A 22,624-nucleotide genomic window follows, 5' to 3' on the forward strand; every position below is an offset into this window, starting at 1 on the left:
CAATGAGATGGGGAAGCTTAGCAGGCTGCCTGCTGTGCCCCTTGCCCCCAGCGGTTACCAGCCCTGATAAGGCATTTAACATCAACCGTCCAAGCAGAGAGCCGGTCGGTGGGTCTAGGTTGATGTGTAGTAAAGACCCGCTCATTCCTGAAGAGAAGGTGGAATTCTCTTCCACCTTCTCTACTCCTGGCAGCTGCAAAGTGGCCCTTCCATGAGGGTCTCAAAGCTTTCCCCTTCCCCTGATTGGGGCTGCTTGGGTGTGTTCTTGGCTTGGATGCTGTTTTACTTAGGTGTGCACAGTATACAATATCCAAATAAAGAACTCATAGATAAAAGCGACAAACACATTTACAGGGGCTTGAAATCTGTGGCACTTGGACCTCTGCAGACAAGGTTGGGTTAGGGTACAGTGTGGCAGTGGCAGAGTCTTGTGCTCTCTACACAGATGTGTGCCTCCTATGCACCCACAGGCCGCCACAATGGCCAAAGTACACTACCATACCGCAGACCACACAACCCCCCCCACTCCATGCATTCCACTCCTGTAACGTGTTCCACGGTAGCAGTGCCTGGACCCCAACTAACCAGAGCTTTCTCTTGTGTCTCCACAGGGGCAGAAAGGATTCCCTGGACCCACCGGCCACCCCGGAGAGCAGGTAAGTGTCTTGCTCTGATACAATCTAAGGGGTGCTTGTCATATTCTGCCTAGTTTCTGTACTTTGGTGGGGTGGGGGTAGGGGGGCTGAGGCTGTCTGTACCATCACTTTATTGTAGTGAATAACTGAAGCCAACGAGTGGTTCTCTTCCAACTTCAGTTACCAAGCCACATTTCTCCTCACAGCCACGCTTCTTCATGAAGCCACCCTTCTCCAATGAAGTGGCCAGTTTCTTAATGATATCAGGACACTGGTCTACCCAGGTTCTCTAAATATAACACAGTTTGAGGGATATAGCACCCAGCCGCTTCTCATCTCACACACAGTCTCAGGGCTATACCACCCCGCCACATCTCGTCTCACACACAGTCTCAGGGCTATAACACCCCTTTGCTTCTCGACTCACACACAGTCTCAGGGCTATAACACACTGCTGCTTCTCATCTCACACACAGTCTCAGGGCTATAACACCCAGCTGCTTCTCATCTCACACACAGTCTCAGGGCTATAACATCCAGCCACTTCTCATCTCACATACAGTCTCAGGGCTATAACAACCCTCTGCTTCTCGTCTCTCACAGACAGTCTTGGGGCTATAACAACCTGCCGCTTCTCGTCTCCCCAAGGCTCCCTCTTTTCCAGGATCCACTGTTCCTGACATTTGAATATAAACAAGCAGATCCTCATGTTCTTGCATCTTACGTGCCATAATTGCATCCTTATCTGACGTGTCACAATACTGTACTCTGAGCACTTTCCTGACAGCCGCCCTACAATAAGTAAATGGCGCTCCATCATGAGCTGTATTCTGTGCTGTAACACTCGAATAACCTGCTCTCGTCTAAATATCATCACCTCTTTCCCCAAGAATGGCTGCTAAGAGACCTTTAATGTCTCCTATAGCTAATGTGTTTCCTCCTGTCATCTTTTCAAGCCCATAAATCCATTTCCCTGCACCCGCCATTAAACTTGGGAGTTTGCATCTTAAATTATTCTTGCTCATTTGGGGCCAAGGAATATACTGCGGTCTGGCCCCTCCTTTCTCCAATAGGGGGAATTGTGTAAACCCAAATCTGCAATCCGCTCCCATTGTCTGCCTACTCATAGTGGGGACAATGGTTCCCGATTGCCTCCTGCCTGGTAATGACCTCAACATGCTCACATATGGTGGTGATTCCCCGCTCTCGCGATGCAATCATCCTTTATGTCGCTCCGGGTATGCCATATGGTCTGGCATCCTATCTTTAGGTTGGTCTAAATCCGACCATCTTCCTTATCTGTCTGCAGACATCCCTCAGGACTGCATGCACTTTCTCCCTCTTCCTCACAGAAGGTTATTCTGTCTTCGTCTGACATGTCTAGTCCCCAACTAATATGGCTTTAATCCTCTTATCTCTGTTTAATGTCAGCCTGTCCAAAGACAAGGCTCTATGCTCGAGAATAAACAGGCTTCCTTCCTTGCCTCATGACTGGGCACCTGTTGATCGATCTTCTTTTCCTTTACCTATTGACTCATTTTTGTCCTCATCTCCTGATGAGCTTTATCGATTCTATCTCTAATACTTCCTACCTCAAAAATGTAATCTAGGTTTACCTTAGACGGTCCTGGCATTGCTCCTTGCAACGGGAAGAACTCCTCTATGTCGCCCCATGACATTACTGGACTCGGTTCCATCAGCTCTTTCTCAATGCGATCAATATCACATGCCCTTTGTCTCCTTTTCCATTCTATGTGCCTCATTGCGACCCTGGCAGTCACGGAATTAACGGTGCCGGTACGGAACTGACACCGTTCATTACGGGATGCCCTATTACGAGATTCCCTTGCGAGACCCGCTCAGAACGTCTGGTCCGACCAGACGTCCTTAGCGGGTCCCGCAAGGGGACAAGGGAGCTAATAACGGGCCTGTTATTAACGGGCCCGTTATTAGCTCCCTCCCCATTCCCATTGAGCCCTACAGGGGCTCAAATGGGAATGAGGATGGGTTTTTTCAATGAGGAATTACTGAGTCCTCCAAGGTTGGAATGGCCCGGTAATTCCTCATTGAAGGAACTCGAAGCTGGTACCTGGTACAGAGGCAGCCATGCCCTTATTAAGGGCATGGCTACCTCCATATTCGTAATGAGGCCCTATTTCTTCATCTAATTCCCTTTGTTTTCTCACTTCACATCTAACTCAGTCTTCTTCCTGCCTATTCTCTTCCCTTCTTTCATTTGCTCTATGCACTTCTTCGTCTCTGCATCTTTTCATTCTTTTGCTTCGTAACTTCTGTTCTTCATCTTCTCTCTTCTTTTCTAGTTTGTGTTGTTCTTCGATGGTTCTCTGCCTGTTTTCATTCGTTCTCTGTTCTTCTGCCCTTCCTTTCTTAGCTGCTCCTCTTGATACAATGGCTCTTGCCTTTGTCTACTCTTCCTTTTATGCTCATCCTCTTTCAATTGTTTCTCTCATTCCCTGTCTTTTCTATCTTGCTTGTCTTGATCTTCCCCTTGCTTTACTTCCTCGATACCCTTCCCATCGAGTTTGAGTAAATGTCCACCCATCCATTCGTTCTGTATGAGCGTAACCTTGTCAGCTCTATCCCTTACTCCTTTCCATCTCTTAATCTCTCGTTCTAGGTCTACGGATAAATTCAGTCATTCGCTCTTCTCCTCTTTACCTTGCAGGACCTTAGAGGTCTCCTCCTTTCCTTTATTCCTTTCTCTTTCTGGACTCTCGATACTGCTATAAGCAGGCGGTTCAGAAATAGCGGATTACTGTAGCCTATCGTCATTTTTAGTTCCCTTAATGGGTACAATTCTTCATCCTTTGTACTATTGTCATTTACTTCAGGCATGGTAGATGGAGTAGAAGGCTTGGCACCTTTCTTCCTGCACTGATTAAGCATCCAATCCTCAGGCAGCAGATCTTCTCGTTCCTCCTGGTACATTTTCCACAGCTCTAAGCTGGCTAACCCTTTCTCCCATTTCTTCCCTGTGTACGCAGCGTGCAAGTATGTGGTCATGTGCAGCAAAACGATCCCCCTTGTGACCATGGCATGAACATTGTGTCTGCGGTACCCTTAACCAATTCCGCACTGTACTGTGTGGGTGCGTGGTTTGGCAGTTGTTTGCACAGATGCATTAGTGGAGTAACATCCCCCATTTTTGACAAGTCTCTATTGACTGTCAATATTTACCGTTACCTTACACATAAATATGTTTCAGAAAAACAATAGATATGAGCATACACCAATAATCGCAACTCAAAGCCGGTAGTTCACATTTGTACTCCAATCTATTTACTTCGATTGGCACAGATAATGACTAAAGCAGATACATAATAGCATTTTGTTCTCTAGACAACACAGCCTATCCTTGTTGTTCTTCGACATTTCACCTCTCTTGTACATAAAATACACAAACAGACAAACTAGTCGACTTTCAACATGTACTTCCTCAGCACCCTTGGCTGCTATTACTTGCCCTTAATTACTCCGATAGGTGTGTGAATTATTCCCTCTAACAGACCTTGTTCATGTGCAGCCTAGTTGTAGCCACTTGGGTTTTGGAATAACTCTTTCTAAACACTTCTTGAGCATAGGACACTGGGCTTATTCTAAACGTTGCTCGTCATTGACGCTCCTAGTCAAATATTTACTAAATCAACGCCTGGTTACTCTTCACCACTATCCCCCGTTCTCACATTTGTTTGCCACATCCTTCAATCCACTCACCATTCGCCTTTCGGGTCTCTTGACACTCTGGCTCGTCTCCTCCTCCACTGGCCACTTTCGCCTTTGGTCCGCTCAGCACCTGTGGAAACCAGGAGGGAATTTGTGAAACAGGGGCCCGTCCCACCTGTATCTTCTTTACTTGCAAGTTTCTCTATATCCGGCCGCTCTGCACAGGAAGCCGTGCGTTCTTCCAGCTAAATGGCGGAGGATGCCTGATATTCCGCAGTCTCTAAGAGCTTTACTGGTCAATGGGCCTGAACCATCACCCCTCTACTACCCTGTGAACCCAGAGAGCGGGTCCTTTAAGGCGAGGTAACAGTATCCGAGATGGAGGGGGATACAGATCTTACTCATACATCAATAATCGGACCGACGCAGGAAGTTGGCAAAAGACAAAGCTGTTTTAATATCAAGTCTTTAAAACAGGGAGTGCAACGGGCCTCATCGGATGCCGCACAGACTTATTTCGACACATTTCATAAAAAACATTGCCTTTTTACTATATATTCATCATCAGAGACGCCAGGATATGTGTCAAAATAAGAAAACCTACTAGGGGTTGTGATTGGTCAATGGGGAAAATCTACATATACTTTCTATGGGATACAGGGATGTGATTGATCTCTAAGGTCAAGTGGGCAACTAAGCCCATCCCAAGTGCAAGTCATCTTCCATGTCAGACTAATACACAACATACTATTGGCTTCTCAAACTATTGGGCTCCTTAATACGTGCCCCTCTATAATTGGTTGGCATACTTGTAACCTTCTGGAATATTCCACTCGCTAGCAGCGCGCAACTGGGGCTCCAGGTGCTGTGGGGTCGGCCTGGCCATGCCTCCACACCCAAATAGCCCAACATCCATCATCACTCCTGCGGTCTGCCATTCAATTAACTCCTTTGAACTCGACCTTGCAGAGGCTCTCTGTGCCGGAGAATTAAAGGGAGTGTGGCATGGCGTTATCTTCTGGTCTCGGTGTAGCTCGTCCAAAGACTTTTCTCATCCAGCCATGTGACTCCAGACCACATTTTCAAGCTCTTTGTTGTATTTTAATACCATTAAATGAAGAAATCTTGGCACCCTCAATGGTTTTCATTACACCTCAAAGAGGAGCGGAGCTTGCTTCTCACATTTTTGTATCTTCTCGAGTAAATAACCAGGCTCTCGGCAGTCCCGACTCTTGACACTGGGACAGGCAAGCCTTTCTTGAATCTTCCTTCGCCGTCAGCTCTTATTCTACTGCAACACACTTCCAACGCTTTCATTCACACGGTCCAGGTTTGCTAAAGTGCATTGTGGAACATCCAGATTCTAAATATTCCTACGTTTGCATACATTGGCACATTGCCTGCAATCTATTCACTACGTAGCCAGCCTTATGATAATTTTGCTTGCGTTACTGCATCTGTACAATTGTAAAATGGTTTAGCATTTTCTTTGGTGCTTCTTTGCACGTGCAAAATTCATTCCGCTCCTGAAATGTTGCATACTTCATTACTTCGTCATCAGCTTCTATAACGTCTATATTCTTACTTCATTTGCATCTCTTCTGTGTGTGTCACCTCAACTTCACATGACGTCACCAGTTCTTTCTCTGTGGATACACATTGGGTTTTCTCAATGCATACCTTGTTTCAAGGATTTTCTGTGGTATAGGTATTCTCACTGGTATTGCACATGTCGTAACTTCTGGTTGCCAACATATAGGTAGAATAGGGGCGTAAATTCCTCATCTGCACTGCCTTGATTATTTCTCATTCGTATGCACTGCCACCAGCCGAACTAGACAATAGGGAGGCAGATCCATGGGGCCTTTGATAGTTAAATTAGGCTGCCCATGGCTGGAGGAAGGTGTGCCTTCCCCCTTCTTGAGATGCTTTGATGTACCCGTGGTTGTCACATTCCAGCTGACCCTGACAGGGAGGACTGCACCTGTAGGCTCTGTCCCCCCGAAGTACACGTGACTATACATTTCATGCAGTGAGCAGGGAAAATGTGTGGCGAATGGCCTCACAAATTTTCAGAGGTTGATCTCCCATCCTTCATTTGTATTACCAAAAAATCAAAAAGCCCAGGCGAGCACACACTCCCTGTGTGGATGGTCAAATTCCTCACACCCCTGCCCTGAAAAGTCTTCACTGGCTTGCGGTTGCTTCACGGATTATATTAAAATCCCTCAGGATCATCCACAAGGCTGTCTGTGATCGGGTACCGCACTATCTGCAACTGTCTCTTACTAAATATTCTACCTCTAGACCTCTGCGCTCCTCTGGCACCAACTCTTTGTGTGTAAAGCGTTTCACTAAACAGAAGGCAGGAGGTCAATCACTTTCATCAGTTGGCTCCCTCCTATGGAACAACCTCCCCCTCCCTCTTCATCTTGAGCAGGACTTTCTTAAATTCCAGAAGCTCCTCAAGACTTTCCTCTTTACCCCCACCCTTCCCCCACTCTTCTCTGCTAATCTCTCAGTTGCAGCCGGAATGGAAAAAAGCCATATGATATACAGGGAGGTCTAATAACATCTCAGCAACAGTCACCTAACCTGGTGAGTTGTCTTTGCAGCATTCTGATATAAGATCTGCTGCTACTCCTACACTTGCAAGCTGATTTGGCCTGCCCATCCCCTCCAATCAAAGGTCAGGTGGTCCATTAATCAGGCTCTCTTCCCATTTTTAAGTGAGCAGCCCTTGATAATTGTGCACGATGGGTGCTAATCCATCACCAAGCCTGAACCCCTGCAGGAGAGGAGACCGAAACCTGCCACAACCTGTGATTTAGATAAGCATGCAAGGAGAATGGATGCAATGTTGCCTCTGCCACCACTTATTTTTTTACGACTTCAGCCCTATTACTATTGTTAACATTTAAAGACCTGAAAAGGTGCTTACTTCCCTGCCTCTAGACCTCCAAGGTAAATAGGCTATGTCGCACCATTTTAAAACCAAGTACGATTACTTGGCTAGACTGGCATTTGGGTGTCAGCCCGTTAAGCACTTTTCTACTGTGGCGTGATCAAGTTGTGCATGTCAGATATAAGGATGTGCTATGGGTCAGTAAGTGTTAGGTGAATGAGAATACATCTAATGGTGTGTGTGTGTGTGTTTGAATGTTCTGGGTGGGTGTGTCCCTGTGTGGAGAATGCAGTGAGTCGACACGAGAGAAGGTGCGTGAGTGAGTGACTGGCGGGTGAATGAGCAGGAATGTGATCGTTTGTTTGATTGTTCTGGGAGGGTGGGTGTGTGCCTGTGTGGGAATGCAATGAGCTTGGATATAAGAGAAGGTGTATGAGTGAGTGACTGGTGGGTGAAGGAGTGTGCATGTGGCAGTGTGCATGTGGCAGTGTGTGTTTGAATGTTCTGGGTGGGTGGGTGTGGGCCTTTGTGGGAATGCAGTGAGAGTGGATGTAAGAGAAGGTGTATGAGTGAGTGACTGGTGGGTGAAGGAGTGTGAATGTGGCAGTGTGTGTTTGAATGTTCTGGGTGGGTGGGTGTGTGCCTGTGTGGGAATGCAGTGAGAGTAGATGTAAGAGAAGGTGTAGGAGTGAGTGACTGGCGGGTGAAGGAGTGTGCATGTGGCAGTGTGTGTTTGAATGTTCTGGGTGGGTGGGTGTGTGCCTGTGTGGAGAATGCAGTGAGAGTGGATATAAGAGAAGGTGTATGAGTGAGTGACTGGTGGGTGAAGGAGTGTGCATGTGGCAGTGTGTGTTTGAATGTTCTGGGTGAGTGGGTGTGGGCCTGTGTGGGAATACAGTGAGAGTGGATGTAAGAGAAGGTTTATGAGTGAGTGACTGGTGGGTGAAGGAGTTTGAATGTGGCGGTGTGTGTTTAAATGTTCTGGGTGGGTGGGTGTGAGCCTGTGCGGGAATGCTGTGAGAGTGGATATAAGAGAAGGTGTATGAGTGAGTGACTGGTGGGTGAAGGAGTGTGCATGTGGCAGTGTGCATGTGGCAGTGTGTGTTTCAATGTTCTGGGTGGGTGGGTGTGGGCCTGTGTGGGAATGCAGTGAGAGTGGATGTAAGAGAAGGTGGGTGAGTAAGTGACTGGGGGGTGAAGGAGTGTGCATGTGGCAGTGTGTGTTTGAATGTTCTGGGTGGGTGGGTGTGGGCCTGTGTGGGAATGCAGTGAGCTTGGATATGAGAGAAGGTGTATGAGTGAGTGACTGGTGGGTGAAGGAGTGTGCATGTGGCAGTGTGAATGTGGCGGTGTGTGTTTGAATGTTCTGGGTGGGTGGGTGTGGGCCTGTGTGGGAATGCAGTGAGAGTGGATGTAAGAGAAGGTGTATGAGTGAGTGACTGGTGGATGAAGGAGTGTGAATGTGGTGGTGTGTGTTTGAATGTTCTGGGAGGGTGGGTGTGTGCCTGTGTGGGAATGCAGTGAGCTTGGATATAAGAGAAGGTGTATGAGTGAGTGACTGGTGGGTGAAGGAGTGTGCATGTGGCAGTGTGCATGTGGCAGTGTGTGTTTAAATGTTCTGGGTGGGTGGGTGTGGGCCTGTGTGGGAATGCAGTGAGAGTGGATATAAGAGAAGGTTTAGGAGTGAGTGACTGGCGGGTGAAGGAGTGTGCATGTGGCGGTGTGTGTTTGAATGTTCTGGGTGGGTGGGTGTGTGCCTGTGTGGGATGCAGTGAGAGTGGATGTAAGAGAAGGTGTATGAGTGAGTGACTGGTGGGTGAAGGAGTGTGAATGTGGTGGTGTGTGTTTAAATGTTCTGGGTGGGTGGGTGTACGCTTGTGTGGGAATGCAGTGAGCTTGGATATGAGAGAAGGTGTGTGAGTAAGTGACTGGCGGGTGAAGGAGTGTGCATGTGGCAGTGTGTGTTTAAATGTTCTGGGTGGGTGGGTGTATGCTTGTGGTGGAATGCAGTGAGCTTGGATATGAGAGAAGGTGTGTAAGTGACTGGCGGGTGAAGGAGTGTGCATGTGGCAGTGTGCATGTGGCAGTGTGTGTTTGAATGTTCTGGGTGGGTGGGTGTACGCTTGTGTGGGAATGCAGTGAGCTTGGATATGAGAGAAGGTGTGTGAGTAAGTGACTGGCGGGTGAAGGAGTGTGCATGTGGCAGTGTGCATGTGGCAGTGTGTGTTTGAATGTTCTGGGTGGGTGGGTGTACGCTTGTGTGGGAATGCAGTGAGCTTGGATATGAGAGAAGGTGTGTGAGTAAGTGACTGGCGGGTGAAGGAGTGTGCATGTGGCAGTGTGCATGTGGCAGTGTGTGTTTGAATGTTCTGGGTGGGTGGGTGTACGCTTGTGGTGGAATGCAGTGAGCTTGGATATGAGAGAAGGTGTGTAAGTGACTGGCGGGTGAAGGAGTGTGCATGTGGCAGTGTGCATGTGGCAGTGTGTGTTTCAATGTTCTGGGTGGGTGAGTGTACGCTTGTGTGGGAATGCAGTGAGCTTGGATATGAGAGAAGGTGTGTGAGTAAGTGACTGGCGGGTGAAGGAGTGTGCATGTGGCAGTGTGCATGTGGAGTGTGTGTTTGATGTTCTGGGTGGGTGGGTGTGGGAATGCAGTGAGCTTGGATATGAGAGAAGGTGTGTGAGTAAGTGACTGGCGGGTGAATGAGCAGGAATGTCATAATTTGTTTGCATTTTCTGGGCGGAAACCTGGGCGTTAGACACATCTAAAGGTCATGTGCCATCACTTCCTGTGATATCAGTTGGGGCTGGGCCAAATGGCATCACTTCCTGTGATGTCATCAGCAGTCAAGGGTTGTGTGATGTCACTTCCTCTCCCCCAGGCTTTTTGGTGACATGACATCCCTGAGCGCACAGCTCTGTGTTCCAATCGTGTCTGAATGTTTCAGAGAGTGGGCGGTAGATCTCTCTCTGTGACTGGTGCCTCCCTGCTCAAATCTCTGCTCTTCTCTACCTCGTTCCCTATTTCCCTTCCCTGCTCTTCTCTACCTCGTTCCCTATTTCCTTGCTAATCACTGCACTGCCGCTGTGACCAGTGGCCTAATCCTCATGACCCTCACAGGCTCTCAGCCCCTTCCTCCTCGCCATTATCACACCCCCACTGCATTGCCCTGTGGGCCGCTGCCTGGTGGCCCCACAAACCACCCTTGAGAGCTGCCTGTACCAGCACTTAGCCTGAGGTGCTCCTCCTGACTCCCTTAGCACTTCCCTCTTGGCCCCTCCTCCGCTCCCCCTTTCCATCCCCCTCCCCTGCACTTCTCATCAATGCACTTGCAAGGCCTAGTAGGACCACGACTGTTTATATATGTTTATTGCTTTTCGTTTCCTGCCACTGTTATTATTTCCCATGCTGCCTTGTGGCGCTTAATTCTGTTGTATAAAGTGCCTTCCAAATGATCAAGAAATGCAATAAGGAGTCAAGGCATCATAGGGGCGGGGGTGGGGGGCAGGAAGGACTGTGTGTCAGTTTAGCATTCATTTTCCAAGGTGCATTTGAGGAGCTCGCCCCCCACCCGCCCTTTGCAACGCTGTATACTCCTCTGCCTGTTCCCTCGTCCCTCTCAGCTCACTATAACCCTTTCCCTTTCTACTCCTTCGCCCCCTCCACTACTCTGTCCTTTGACTCTCCCCCTCTACCCTTCACCTATCACCTATCCCCTGGCCCGCTCCCTCTCTCCCTATAACCTATCTCTCCCCCTCTCCCCTTCACCTATCCCCTGGCCCGCTCCCTCTCTCCCTATAACCTATCTCTCCCCCTCTCCCCTTCACCTATCCCCTGGCCCGCTCCCTCTCTCCCTATAACCTATCTCTCTCCACTTCTCTGCTCCCTCCTCCTTTCCTCTTCCTATCCCCATCCCCTTCCTCCCTCCCCTTTCCCCAGGGTCAGACTGGGGCATGCCATTGTCTCCGCACCAATGAAAACGGACCCACAGTTGCAAAAGGCCATTCATTCCTTTTGTGACGGACCGTTTGAAAAGTACCCACTTGGGAGGTGATTTTTTAAGATGTGATGCACAGTGTGCAATTTAAAGAATATTTGTTCAGTAGCACTGGTCAACACTGCTAGCAGCTGCGCAGTGAAGTCACTCATCACACTGGCCCACAAGCATTGTGTGTTTTGGGTTTGGGCATTGCCCTTTCGCCCTATAGGCCAGTCTGTGCCTGCCTTTCCCTGTCCCTGGCCTTCTCCCACTCGCCTATCCCTGTCCAGACTTCCGCTTCCTATCCCGGGGCCCCCTCTCCTCCTCACCTATCCCTGGCCCTCTCCTCTTCTTATCCCTGGGCCCCCTCTCCTTTTCCTCTCCCTGGGCCCCCTCTCCTCTCCCTATCCCTGGGCCCCCTCTCCTTTTACTTTCCCTGGGCCCCCTCTCTTCTCCCTGATCCCCCTTTCCTCTCACTATCCCCCCTCTTCCGGCTCCTCCGCCCCCCTTCCCCCCTCCTCCTGTTTAGATAACTCAGCTGGTCGCGGCGGTGGCATGAATGCCGCTGCTGTTGCAGCGCAGGGCGCAGGCATGAGACCTGGACTCACTGTCAGGAATGTTGGCAAAACGCTTCCATGTGCTGCTGGGCGCCCTTTCCTGCAGAGCAGGCACGGCCTGCCTGGCTCTCACACACAGGGCGCAGTGTCCCGGCCTGTCTGTCACTGGCCTGTCACCCCCCACCGGCTCCAGGCGCCCCTGGCCTCCTGCTCTCCCTCACACCAGCGGCTGGTAGTTTGCCTGTCACTCTGCTCTTCTGCTTCCCCTGCCATCACACTCAGACAGAGCGCTGTGCCCGGGCCCCTAGGCGCTATTTGGCCTGCCACTCTACCCCGCTCCCTGGGTCCCCGGGGCACCTGCTGTCACACTCAGACAACGCGCTGTGCCCGTGCCCCGAGGCGCTATATGGCCACTGACCTGTCACTCTCCAGTCACTGTCACACACACACGTGTGTTGCTTTCCGCCTTGTGCAGGCGTGGCGCTAATCTCTCTTTGTGTTCTTTTCTTGCAGGGGGAACGAGGACCGGATGGGAGCCCGGGCGCCAAAGGCTATCCTGGCAGGCAGGTGCAGTACATCAAGCCATGTTGGGCAGGCTCTGGCGGGTGGGCTGACGGGGGGTGGGTGGCAATGTGTGTGCCACCGTGTCCTTGCACACCGCAACACAGAGGAAACGCGAGAGAAAAGCCACTGTATATATAGGCTCACATGTAGCGCACACCATGAGCCTCTTGGCGCACCCACGTCATGATACGATTAGTAGCAGCCAATCGCGAAAAGCGAGAATTACGCGATATGTTGCACCGCGAGGAAGAAACAATTACAGTTTAAAGCCGCCCCTAAATACCGACACGGAAAGACGTGGGCCAGTCTGCACCCATCACCACGCTACCAAAAAAAACTTGCCACCAACCCCCCCCCCCCCCCCCGCCCACCCCTAAAAAAGTGGGTAGTAACGATCATCTTCCCATTGACAAGTCACTGACTAAGGCACACCTGACCCTGAGAGGTCACTGAGGTGCTTCTATCCCTAAGAAGGACGGGCTACGGTGCACACTCCAGGGCAGTGAGGGACACCTGACCCTGGGAGGTCACTGAGGTGCATCTTCCGCTAAGAGGGACGGGCTAATGTGCACACTCCAGGGCAGTGAGGGACACCTGACCCTGAGAGGTCACTGAGGTGCATCCTCCCCTGAGAGGGACCGGCATGTGCACACTACTGGGCAGTGAGGGGCACCTGACCCTGAGAGGTCACTGGGAGGGTGAATCTTCCCCTCAGAGGGACGGGCTAATGTGCACACTCCAGGGCAGTGAGGGACACCTGACCCTGAGAGGTCACTGAGGTGCATCCTCCCCTGAGAGGGACCGGCATGTGCACACTACGGGGCAGTGAGGGGCACCTGACCCTGAGAGGTCACTGGGAGGGTGAATCTTCCCCTCAGAGGGACGGGCTAATGTGCACACTCCAGGGCAGTGAGGGACACCTGACCCTGAGAGGTCACTGAGGTGCTTTTTTCCCCTAAGAGGGACGGGCTACTGTGCACACTCCAGGGAAGTGAGAGACACCTGACACTGAGAGGTCACTGAGGTGCTTTTTTCCCCTAAGAGGGACGGGCTAGTGTGCACACGCCAGGGCAGTGAGGGACACCTGACCCTGAGAGGTCACTGAGGTGCTTCTTTCCCTAAGAGGGACGGGCTACTGTGCACACTCCAGGGAAGTGAGGGACACCTGACCCTGAGAGGTCACTGAGGTGCTTCTTTCCCTAAGAGGGACGGGCTACTGTGCACACCCAGGGAAGTGAGGGACACCTGACCCTGAGAGGTCACTGAGGTTCTTTTTTCCCCTAAGAGGGACGGGCTACTGTGCACACGCCAGGGCAGTGAGGGACACCTGACCCTGAGAGGTCACTGAGGTGCTTCTTCCCCTAAGAGGGACGGGCTACTGTGCACACTCCAGGGCAGTGAGGGACACCTGACCCTGAGAGGTCACTGAGGTGAATCTTCCCCTGAGAGGGACTGACTAGTGTGCACACTCCAGGGCAGTGAGGGACACCTTTCCCTGAGAGGTCACTGAGCAGGGAATCTTCCCCTGAGAGTGACTGACTAATGTGCACACTCCGGGGCAATGAGGGACACCTGACCCTGAGAGGTCACTGAGGTGAATATTCCCCTGAGAGTGACGGACTAGTGTGCACACTCCAGGGCAGTGAGGGACACCTGACCCTGAGAGGTCGCTGAGGTGCTTTTTTCCCCTAAGAGGGACGGGCTACTGTGCGCACGCCAGGGCAGTGAGGGACACCTGACCCTGAGAGGTCACTGAGGTGCTTCTATCCCTAAGAGGGACGGGCTACTGTCACACTCCAGGGCAGTGAGGGACACCTGACCCTGAGAGGTCACTGAGGTGCATCTTCCCCTAAGAGGGACGGGCTAATGTGCACACTCCAGGGGAGTGAGGGACACCTGACCCTGAGAGGTCACTGAGTTGCTTTTTTTCCCCTAAGAGGGACGGGCTACTGTGCACACGCCAGGGCAGTGAGGGACACCTGACCCTGAGAGGTCACTGAGGTGCTTCTTCCCCTAAGAGGGACGGGCTAATGTGCACACTCCAGGGGAGTGAGGGACACCTGACCCTGAGAGGTCACTGAGGTGCTTTTTTTCCCCTAAGAGGGACGGGCTACTGTGCACACTCCAGGGTAGTGAGGAACACCTGACCCTGAGAGGTCACTGAACAGGGAATCTTCCCCTGAAAGTGACTGACTAATGTGCACACTCCAGGGCAGTGAGGGACACCTGACCCTGAGAGGTTACTGAGGTGAATCTTCCCCTGAGAGGGACTGACTAGTGTGCACACTCCAGGGCAGTGAGGGACACCTTTCCCTGAGAGGTCACTGAGCAGGGAATCTTCCCCTGAGAGTGACTGACTAATGTGCACACTCCGGGGCAATGAGGGACACCTGACCCTGAGAGGTCACTGAGGTGCATATTCCCCTGAGAGTGACGGACTAGTGTGCACACTCCAAGGCAGTGAGGGACACCTGACCCTGAGAGGTCACTGCGGTGCATCCTCCCCTGAGAGGGACCGACTAATGTGCACACTACGGGGCAGTGAGGGGCACCTGGCCCTGAGAGGTCACTGAGGTGTTTCTTTCCCTAAGAGGGACGGGCTACTGTGCACACTCCAGGGCAGTGAGGGACACTTGACCCTGAGAGGTCACTGAGGTGCATCTTCCCCTAAGAGGGACGGGCTAATGTGCACACTCCAGGGCAGTGAGGGACACCTGACCCTGAGAGGTCACTGAGGTGCTTTTTTCCCCTAAGAGGGACGGGCTACTGTGCACACGCCAGGGCAGTGAGGGACACCTGACCCTGAGAGGTCGCTGAGGTGCTTCTTTCCCTAAGAGGGACGGGCTACTGTGCACACTCCAGGGAAGTGAGGGACACCTGACCCTGAGAGGTCACTGAGGTGCTTTTTTCCCTAAGAGGGACGGGCTACTGTGCACACGCCAGGGCAGTGAGGGACACCTGACCCTGAGAGGTCACTGAACAGGGAATCTTCCCCTGAAAGTGACTGACTAACGTGCACACTCCAGGGCAGTGAGGGACACCTGACCCTGAGAGGTCACTGAGGTGAATCTTCCCCTGAGAGGGACTGACTAGTGTGAACACTCCAGGGCAGTGAGGGACACCTTTCCCTGAGAGGTCACTGAGCAGGGAATCTTCCCCTGAGAGTGACTGACTAATGTGCACACTCCGGGGCAATGAGGGACATCTGACCCTGAGAGGTCACTGAGGTGAATATTCCCCTGAGAGTGACGGACTAGTGTGCACACTCCAGGGCAGTGAGGGACACCTTTCCCTGAGAGGTCACTGAGCAGGGAATCTTCCCCTGAGAGTGACTGACTAATGTGCACACTCCGGGGCAGTGAGGGACACCTGACCCTGAGAGGTCACTGAGCAGGGTGAATCTTCGCCTGAGAGCGACTGACTAAAGTCCACACTCCAGGGCAGTGAGGGAGACCTGACCCTGAGAGGTCACTGAGGTGCATCCTCCCCTGAGAGGGACCGACTAATGTGCACACTACGGGGCAGTGAGGGGCGCCTGGCCCTGAGAGGTCACTGAGGTGTTTCTTTCCCTAAGAGGGACGGGCTACTGTGCACACTCCAGGGCAGTGAGGGACACCTGACCCTGAGAGGTCACTGAGGTGCATCCTCCCCTGAGAGGGACCGGCATGTGCACACTACGGGGCAGTGAGGGGCACCTGACCCTGAGAGGTCACTCGGAGGGTGAATCTTCCCCTGAGAGGGACGGGCTAATGTGCACACTCCAGGGCAGTGAGGGACACCTGACCTTGAGAGGTCACTGAGGTGCTTTTTTTCCCCTAAGAGGGACGGGCTACTGTGCACACTCCAGGGAAGTGAGAGACACCTGACACTGAGAGGTCACTGAGGGGCTTTTTTCCCCTAAGAGGGACGGGCTACTGTGCACACGCCAGGGCAGTGAGGGACACCTGACCCTGAGAGGTCACCGAGGTGCTTCTTTCCCTAAGAGGGACGGGCTACTGTGCACACTCCAGGGAAGTGAGGGACACCTGACCCTGAGAGGTCACTGAGGTGCTTCTTTCCCTAAGAGGGACGGGCTACTGTGCACACTCCAGGGAAGTGAGGGACACCTGACCCTGAGAGGTCACTGAGGTGCTTCTTCCCCTAAGAGGGACGGGCTACTGTGCACACTCCAGGGTAGTGAGGAACACCTGACCCTGAGAGGTCACTGAACAGGGAATCTTCCCCTGAAAGTGACTGAGTAATGTGCACACTCCAGGGCAGTGAGGGACACCTGACCCTGAGAGGTCACTGAGGTGAATCTTCCCCTGAGAGGGACTGACTAGTGTGCACACTCCAGGGCAGTGAGGGACACCTTTCCCTGAGAGGTCACTGAGCAGGGAATCTTCCCCTGAGAATGACTGACTAATGTGCACACTCCGGGGCAATGAGGGACACCTGACCCTGAGAGGTCACTGAGGTGAATATTCCCCTGAGAGTGACGGACTAGTGTGCACACTCCAGGGCAGTGAGGGACACCTGACCCTGAGAGGTCACTGAGGTGCTTTTTCCCCTAAGAGGGACGGGCTACTGTGCGCACGCCAGGGCAGTGAGGGAAACCTGACCCTGAGAGGTCACTGAGGTGCTTCTATCCCTAAGAGGGACGGGCTACTGTGCACACTCCAGGGCAGTGAGGGACACCTGACCCTGAGAGGTCGCTGAGGTGCTTTTTTCCCTAAGAGGGACGGGCTACTGTGCACACTCCAGGGCAGTGAGGCACCTGACCCTGGGAGGTCACTGAGGTGCATCCTCCCCTGAGAGGGACTGACTAATGTGCACAATACGGGGTAGTGAGGGGCACCAGGCCCCGAGAGGTCACTGAGGTGATTCTTCCCCTGGGAGGGACGGACTATTGTGCGCACTCCAGGGCAGTGAGGGCCACCTGACCCCGAGAGGTCGCTGAGGTGCTTCTTTCCCTAAGAGGGGCCGACTAATGGGCACACTCCAGGGCAGTGAGGGACACCTGACCCTGAGAGGTCACTGAGGGGCATCCTCCCCTGAGAGGGACCGACATGTGCACACTACGGGGCAGTGAGGGGCACCTGACCCTGAGAGGTCACTGGGAGGGTGAATCTTCCCCTGAGAGTGACTGACTGTTGTGCACACGCCAGGGCAGTGGGGGAGACCTGAACCCTGAGAGGTCACTGAGGTGCATCTTCCCTTGAGAGTGACTGACTGATGTGCACACTCCAGGGCAGTGAGGGGCACCTGACCCTGAGAGGTCACTGAGCAGGGAATCTTCCCCTGAAAGTAACTGACTAATGTGCACACTGCAGGGCAGTGAGGGACACCTGACCCTGAGAGGTCACTGAGCAGGGTGAATCTTCCCCTGAGAGTGACTGACTATTGTGCACACTCCAGGGCAGTGAGGGACACCTGACCCTGAGAGGTCGCTGAGGTGCTTTTTTCCCTAAGAGGGACGGGCTAATGGGCACACTCCAGGGCAGTGAGGGACACCTGACCCTGAGAGGTCGCTGAGGTGCTTTTTTCCCTAAGAGTGACGGACTAGTGTTCACACTCTAAGGCAGTGAGGGACACCTGACCCTGAGAGGTCACTGAGGTGAATCATCCCCTCAGAGTGACTGACCACTGTGCACACTCCAGGGCAGTGAGGAACACCTGACCCTGAGAGGTCACTGAGGTGCATCTTCCCCTGAGAGGGACGGATTAGTGTGCACACCCCAGGGCAGTGAGGGACACCTGACCCTGAGAGGTCACTGGGGTGAATCTTCCCCTCAGAGTGACTGACTACTGTGCACACTCCAGGGCAGTGAGGGACACCTGACCCTGAGAGGTCACTGAGGTGCTTCTTTCCCTAAGAGGGACGGGCTACTGTGCACACTCCAGGGCAGTGAGGAACACCTGACCCTGAGAGGTCACTGAGGTGCATCTTCCCCTGAAAGGGACGGACTAGTGTGCACACCCCAGGGCAGTGAGGGGCACCTGGCCCTGAGAGGTCACTGGGGGGGGGTGAATCTTCCCCTGAGAGTGACTGACTATTGTGCACACTCCAGGGCAGTGAGGGACACCTGACCCTGAGAGGTCGCTGAGGTGCTTTTTTCCCTAAGAGGGACGGGCTAATGTGCACACTCCAGGGCAGTGAGGGACACCTGACCCTGAGAGGTCACTGAGGTGAATCTTCCCATGAGAGTGACTGACTATTGTGCACACCCCAGGGCAGTGAGGGACACCTGATCCTGAGAGGTCACTGAGCATGGAATCTTCCCCTGAGAGTGACTGACTAATGTGCACACTCCGGGGTAGTGAGGGAGACCTGACCCTGAGAGGTCGCTGAGGTGTTTTTTTCCCTAAGAGGGACGGGCTACTGTGCACACTCCGGAGCAGTGAGGGACACCTGACCCTGAGAGGTCACTGAGCAGGGTGAATCTTCCCCTCAGAGTGACTTACTACAGTGCACACTCCAGGGCAGTGAGGGACACCTGACCCTGAGAGGTCGCTGAGGTGGTTCTTTCCCTAAGAGTGACGAGCTACCGTGCACACTCCAGGGCAGTGAGGGAAACTTGACCCTGAGAGGTCACGGAGCAGGGTGAATCTTCGCCTGAGAGTGACTGACTAATGTGCACACTCCGGAGCAGTGAGGGACACCTGACCCTGAGGGATCACTCTGGGGCAGTGAATTCAGGTCATATCAGAATCTTGGCACATACAAGCAACAAGGAATCATTTATACTACGCAACTGGTAGAGGAAACATTACAGCGCACAGATGACACAACCAGCACACACCAGAGTGGGCCTAGAACCCACCAGCAGACAAATACAACACAGACAGCAGACAGAAATGCAATCAAAGCCTAGAGCACAAGCAGTACCACAATGAGCCCACACCACAAGCAGCACCACAATGAGCCCACACCACAAGCAGCAAACAAATACCAGGAAGTCTGGAACACAGACCACGAATGGAAATGTCATTGCTGCCTAGAGCACAAGCAGCCAGCACATACACCCCAGTGTGTGCAGAAGACAAGCGAGAGAGAAATGCACAGAACACAGAGTCTGGAACACAACCTGCGTACACATACACGCTAGCGAGTCTAGAACCCAAAGTCTAGAATGCAACCAGAAGATGCATTGGCCTAGAGAGAGGGAGCCTACAGCCCTCACCAGGAAAGCTGCAATCAGACCTGGATGGGGGGGCATTATGAAAGAATTGTTAGTTTGCTTGTTACCCGAGTGTGACCACACCCTCTGGTACATCACAAACCACAGTGCAGTTGTTGCCCACCAAGGGCAACCCCACGAGGGCAGGGGTTACCTGGGAGCAAAAGGCCCTTCTAAAGCTCAACATCAATTAATAGGTTTAGAGCACTTTAGTTGCCCCATGTGAGAGTAATTCCACCATCCGCACGCTGGGTCTGCGCTTGCCAGGACTTTTTACTTTTTTTTTAATGAAATTGAATGATTGTAGACAAACCTCCAAAGAATGTGTGAGGCTAATCCAAACACATTTAACTTTGCTCACCGCACGACAAACCCATGGACCTGTGTGCTCTGGCACAGTGCGCCCTGTCATATTTAGTATGGATATGAAGGCAGGAGTACACAGTGCATCTCAGATGGGTGAGGACCAAGCCTTGCCCCCGTCACAGACAGCCCGATTAACTAACAAAGGCTCCATGGATCTGCCCAGCTCTTTTGTTGGGCCCTGTAGCTGTTGGCAGTGATTTGCATACCAATTAGATGGTAATTAAAACAGGCCCACATGGGTCCCGGCTGCAGAGGTTAACAAAAGAGACCGGAAACCTCAATAAACTTTCATATGCACTGTGCCAATATGAAGCCAGCTCCAGCCCTCATTATCGATTGACAGTGAACTGTCAGGCCTGGGACTGCGTGTTTACAGTAGTTCACACTGCAGGGGGACCCCATTCAGAAGGCACGAGAATGAGGTTTGCCAGTGCCAGAGAGTCTGGTCTCACCGCAGCTTAAACAGGAACCATAGAGAGCTCCATTAACCAGAGAGACCCTTTGATCCTCAACAGACAGGAAGATGGGTGGGCTTAGTATCACATATTTCCCCCTCCCTTTACCTTTTCTGTTCCAAAGCACTCTGTTTAGGACCTCATGCATACAGGAGATTGGTGGTGGGGACCCAGGATTGGTTCATGAAGGTAGGCTTAGCCTACACCAATCACTGGGGCCCACTTGGCTTTAAATGAGGGCTGAGCATCTCTTTCGGCAGATCATCCGAAGACTTTGCCAGGAGTAACACAAAGAACTCATCGTTGCACCCTGGCGGAAGGTACAGTCTTCCAAATATTCTGCCAGTGAAGGAAGGCCAGGACCTCCAAAGAAGCAAGCAAGATCTCTCCCATAAACATCTCCCAGGGAACAGAGGGTGATCCAGAACTCAGAGGACCCACCAGCCGCTCCACAGCCGATACCCAGCCAGCACACAGCGCCCCCTGCTAGGCTCTGCAGCAAGCTCCCTGGGCAGAGAGTCTCTGAACCAAACCCAGGACAAGGCAGCTGTCTGCAACACATTCCAGAGCTGTAGCTGTCTGCCTTAAAGGACGAAATAAGCCCAGTGAAGAAGCTGCGAGGGGTGCATCAATAAGCATCTACCAACGTCCACCTTCAAGGACATTTTCAAGCCAGTCAAGTTGCCCAAGATGCAAATGACTGCACCGCTGACTGTTTTTATGCCGCAGTCATTTAAAGACATCCGAGACATCTCGAGTAGCACCTCAGACCCGCCAACCAGCCAATGATTCCTGACCCTGAGCAGCTGTGTAGGCCAGCCTCGCTCACCGAACTGCCTGCTGCCTGATACCCGCAGCTGACTCCCGTCTTGAACTCTGTCATAGAAGCTGCAAAGTGCACTGAAGCCAGCTCAACCTTGTCGAGCACCAAGACCACCTGCAGCACAAGGTACATTGTGGTTCTGTTCCCCTGTTCCTTTTCCGTTGACACATAGAGACATTTTAAGACCTATTGCACCCTTTGTGTTGAAGCGAAGTAATCTTAAACTGTTGTGATTATTAGCCATACCGACTACCCTCCAGTCAGTATCCAGAGTGCATCCATTTTCCTTCTTTGTAACTATCTGTCCTCTGTGTTCCTTTACAGGGAGGGTTGTATTTTGTAGTGTTCCTATAACTGTGTGTTGTGATATAAATAAAGTCGAAATTTTTTATACAACCTTGACTGGACATTCCCTTTTATCATTGGGTAATAATTGTATTTTCGCTGTGTTGCAACTAACCAACGTTCTACAACCTTTTGGAGATAAGCCTGCCGTTCAGTCCACGTTACCAACATTGGAGAAGGAGGTTTATCATTTTCTTGCATTTCCAATCTGTTCGTATCACCTCTGGTGTACTGGAGGTGAGGTGGGGCTGATTAATGGTTTAGAAACCGATATTCACCAAACTGTAAATATAAGTGATACCTGAGTTAGGGCATTGTGGCCGACATCTCTCATAATTATCCCTGTCACATTACATTGATATCACACATGTGTCAGTCCTGTGCGCCCACTTCAGCTGTGGAAGTGTTATGCATATTCATTCCAGACAAGACTCCCCCTGCCCAGCGGCAGGACTGAAGCCTTGGGGAATTGCCTCTCTTTGTTCCTTTGAAGGGGAGGTAACACCCTTTCACTAGAAACAGCCACTCCACTGGAAGCCAGCCTGAGAACAGGAATCAAAGGGCACATCCATTCACCGAGGGCTTGGCCTCACACCCGGGTGCTGCATTTCTAAAGACCTTAGATTCCATTGGGAAGGGAAGGGGGCAGCTTTAGTGTAGCCCGAGAGGGAACCGTAGCATTTCGGGAGAGTTCTGCCATCTTGGTTCTCTCTGGCTCCCTTTCTCATAACTCTCCCCTCCACTTCCTGTAGCACAAATCACTTTGGGTGTGATGTAAGAAGGGCAACGTCCACTGATTTTAAGAGCAGGGATTTGACCCCTAAAGCAGCTTAGCTTTAATCCAATTACCTGCGGATTTGTGCCTTTAAAGGAAGGAGTTTCACATCACTTCTAGGAATCACCCTTTGGACTCCAATCCTGAAAGAAGATTACACTGGACCCTGCTGGAAGAGCAGTCCTTTCCAGAATCTTCCAGTTGTGAGGTGAAGGCAAGTGTTAGAGGGCAGAGATGAGCTCTATCCCCTAACCATCTCACTGGACCATTGGGGATTACCCCTGCTGCTGGACCAAGACCGCATCAGTTCCAGCCACCCTGTTTCCTGGGACCTCACTGTGTTGCAGGACTCCTGAAGGTGTGTGTCAGCCTTCC

The 22,624-nt window shown here is 52.0% G+C and overlaps 1 protein-coding gene across 2 annotated transcripts in view; it reads left to right on the top strand.

Moving 5' to 3' along the window:
* The window catches only part of COL27A1 (collagen type XXVII alpha 1 chain), a 1,990,256-nt gene that overhangs the window by 658,006 nt on the left and 1,309,626 nt on the right, over positions 1–22,624 (top strand). For both annotated transcript variants that reach the window (XM_069609095.1, XM_069609096.1), the window contains exons 8-9: positions 612–656; positions 12,275–12,328. In XM_069609095.1, coding sequence (XP_069465196.1) covers positions 612–656; positions 12,275–12,328 — 99 coding nt within the window. The remainder of the gene's footprint in view (positions 1–611; positions 657–12,274; positions 12,329–22,624) is intronic.

Source organism: Ambystoma mexicanum, chromosome 8 (assembly GCF_040938575.1).
Source record: "Ambystoma mexicanum isolate Mex_15411 chromosome 8, UKY_AmexF1_1, whole genome shotgun sequence".
Lineage (NCBI taxonomy): Eukaryota > Metazoa > Chordata > Amphibia > Caudata > Ambystomatidae > Ambystoma > Ambystoma mexicanum.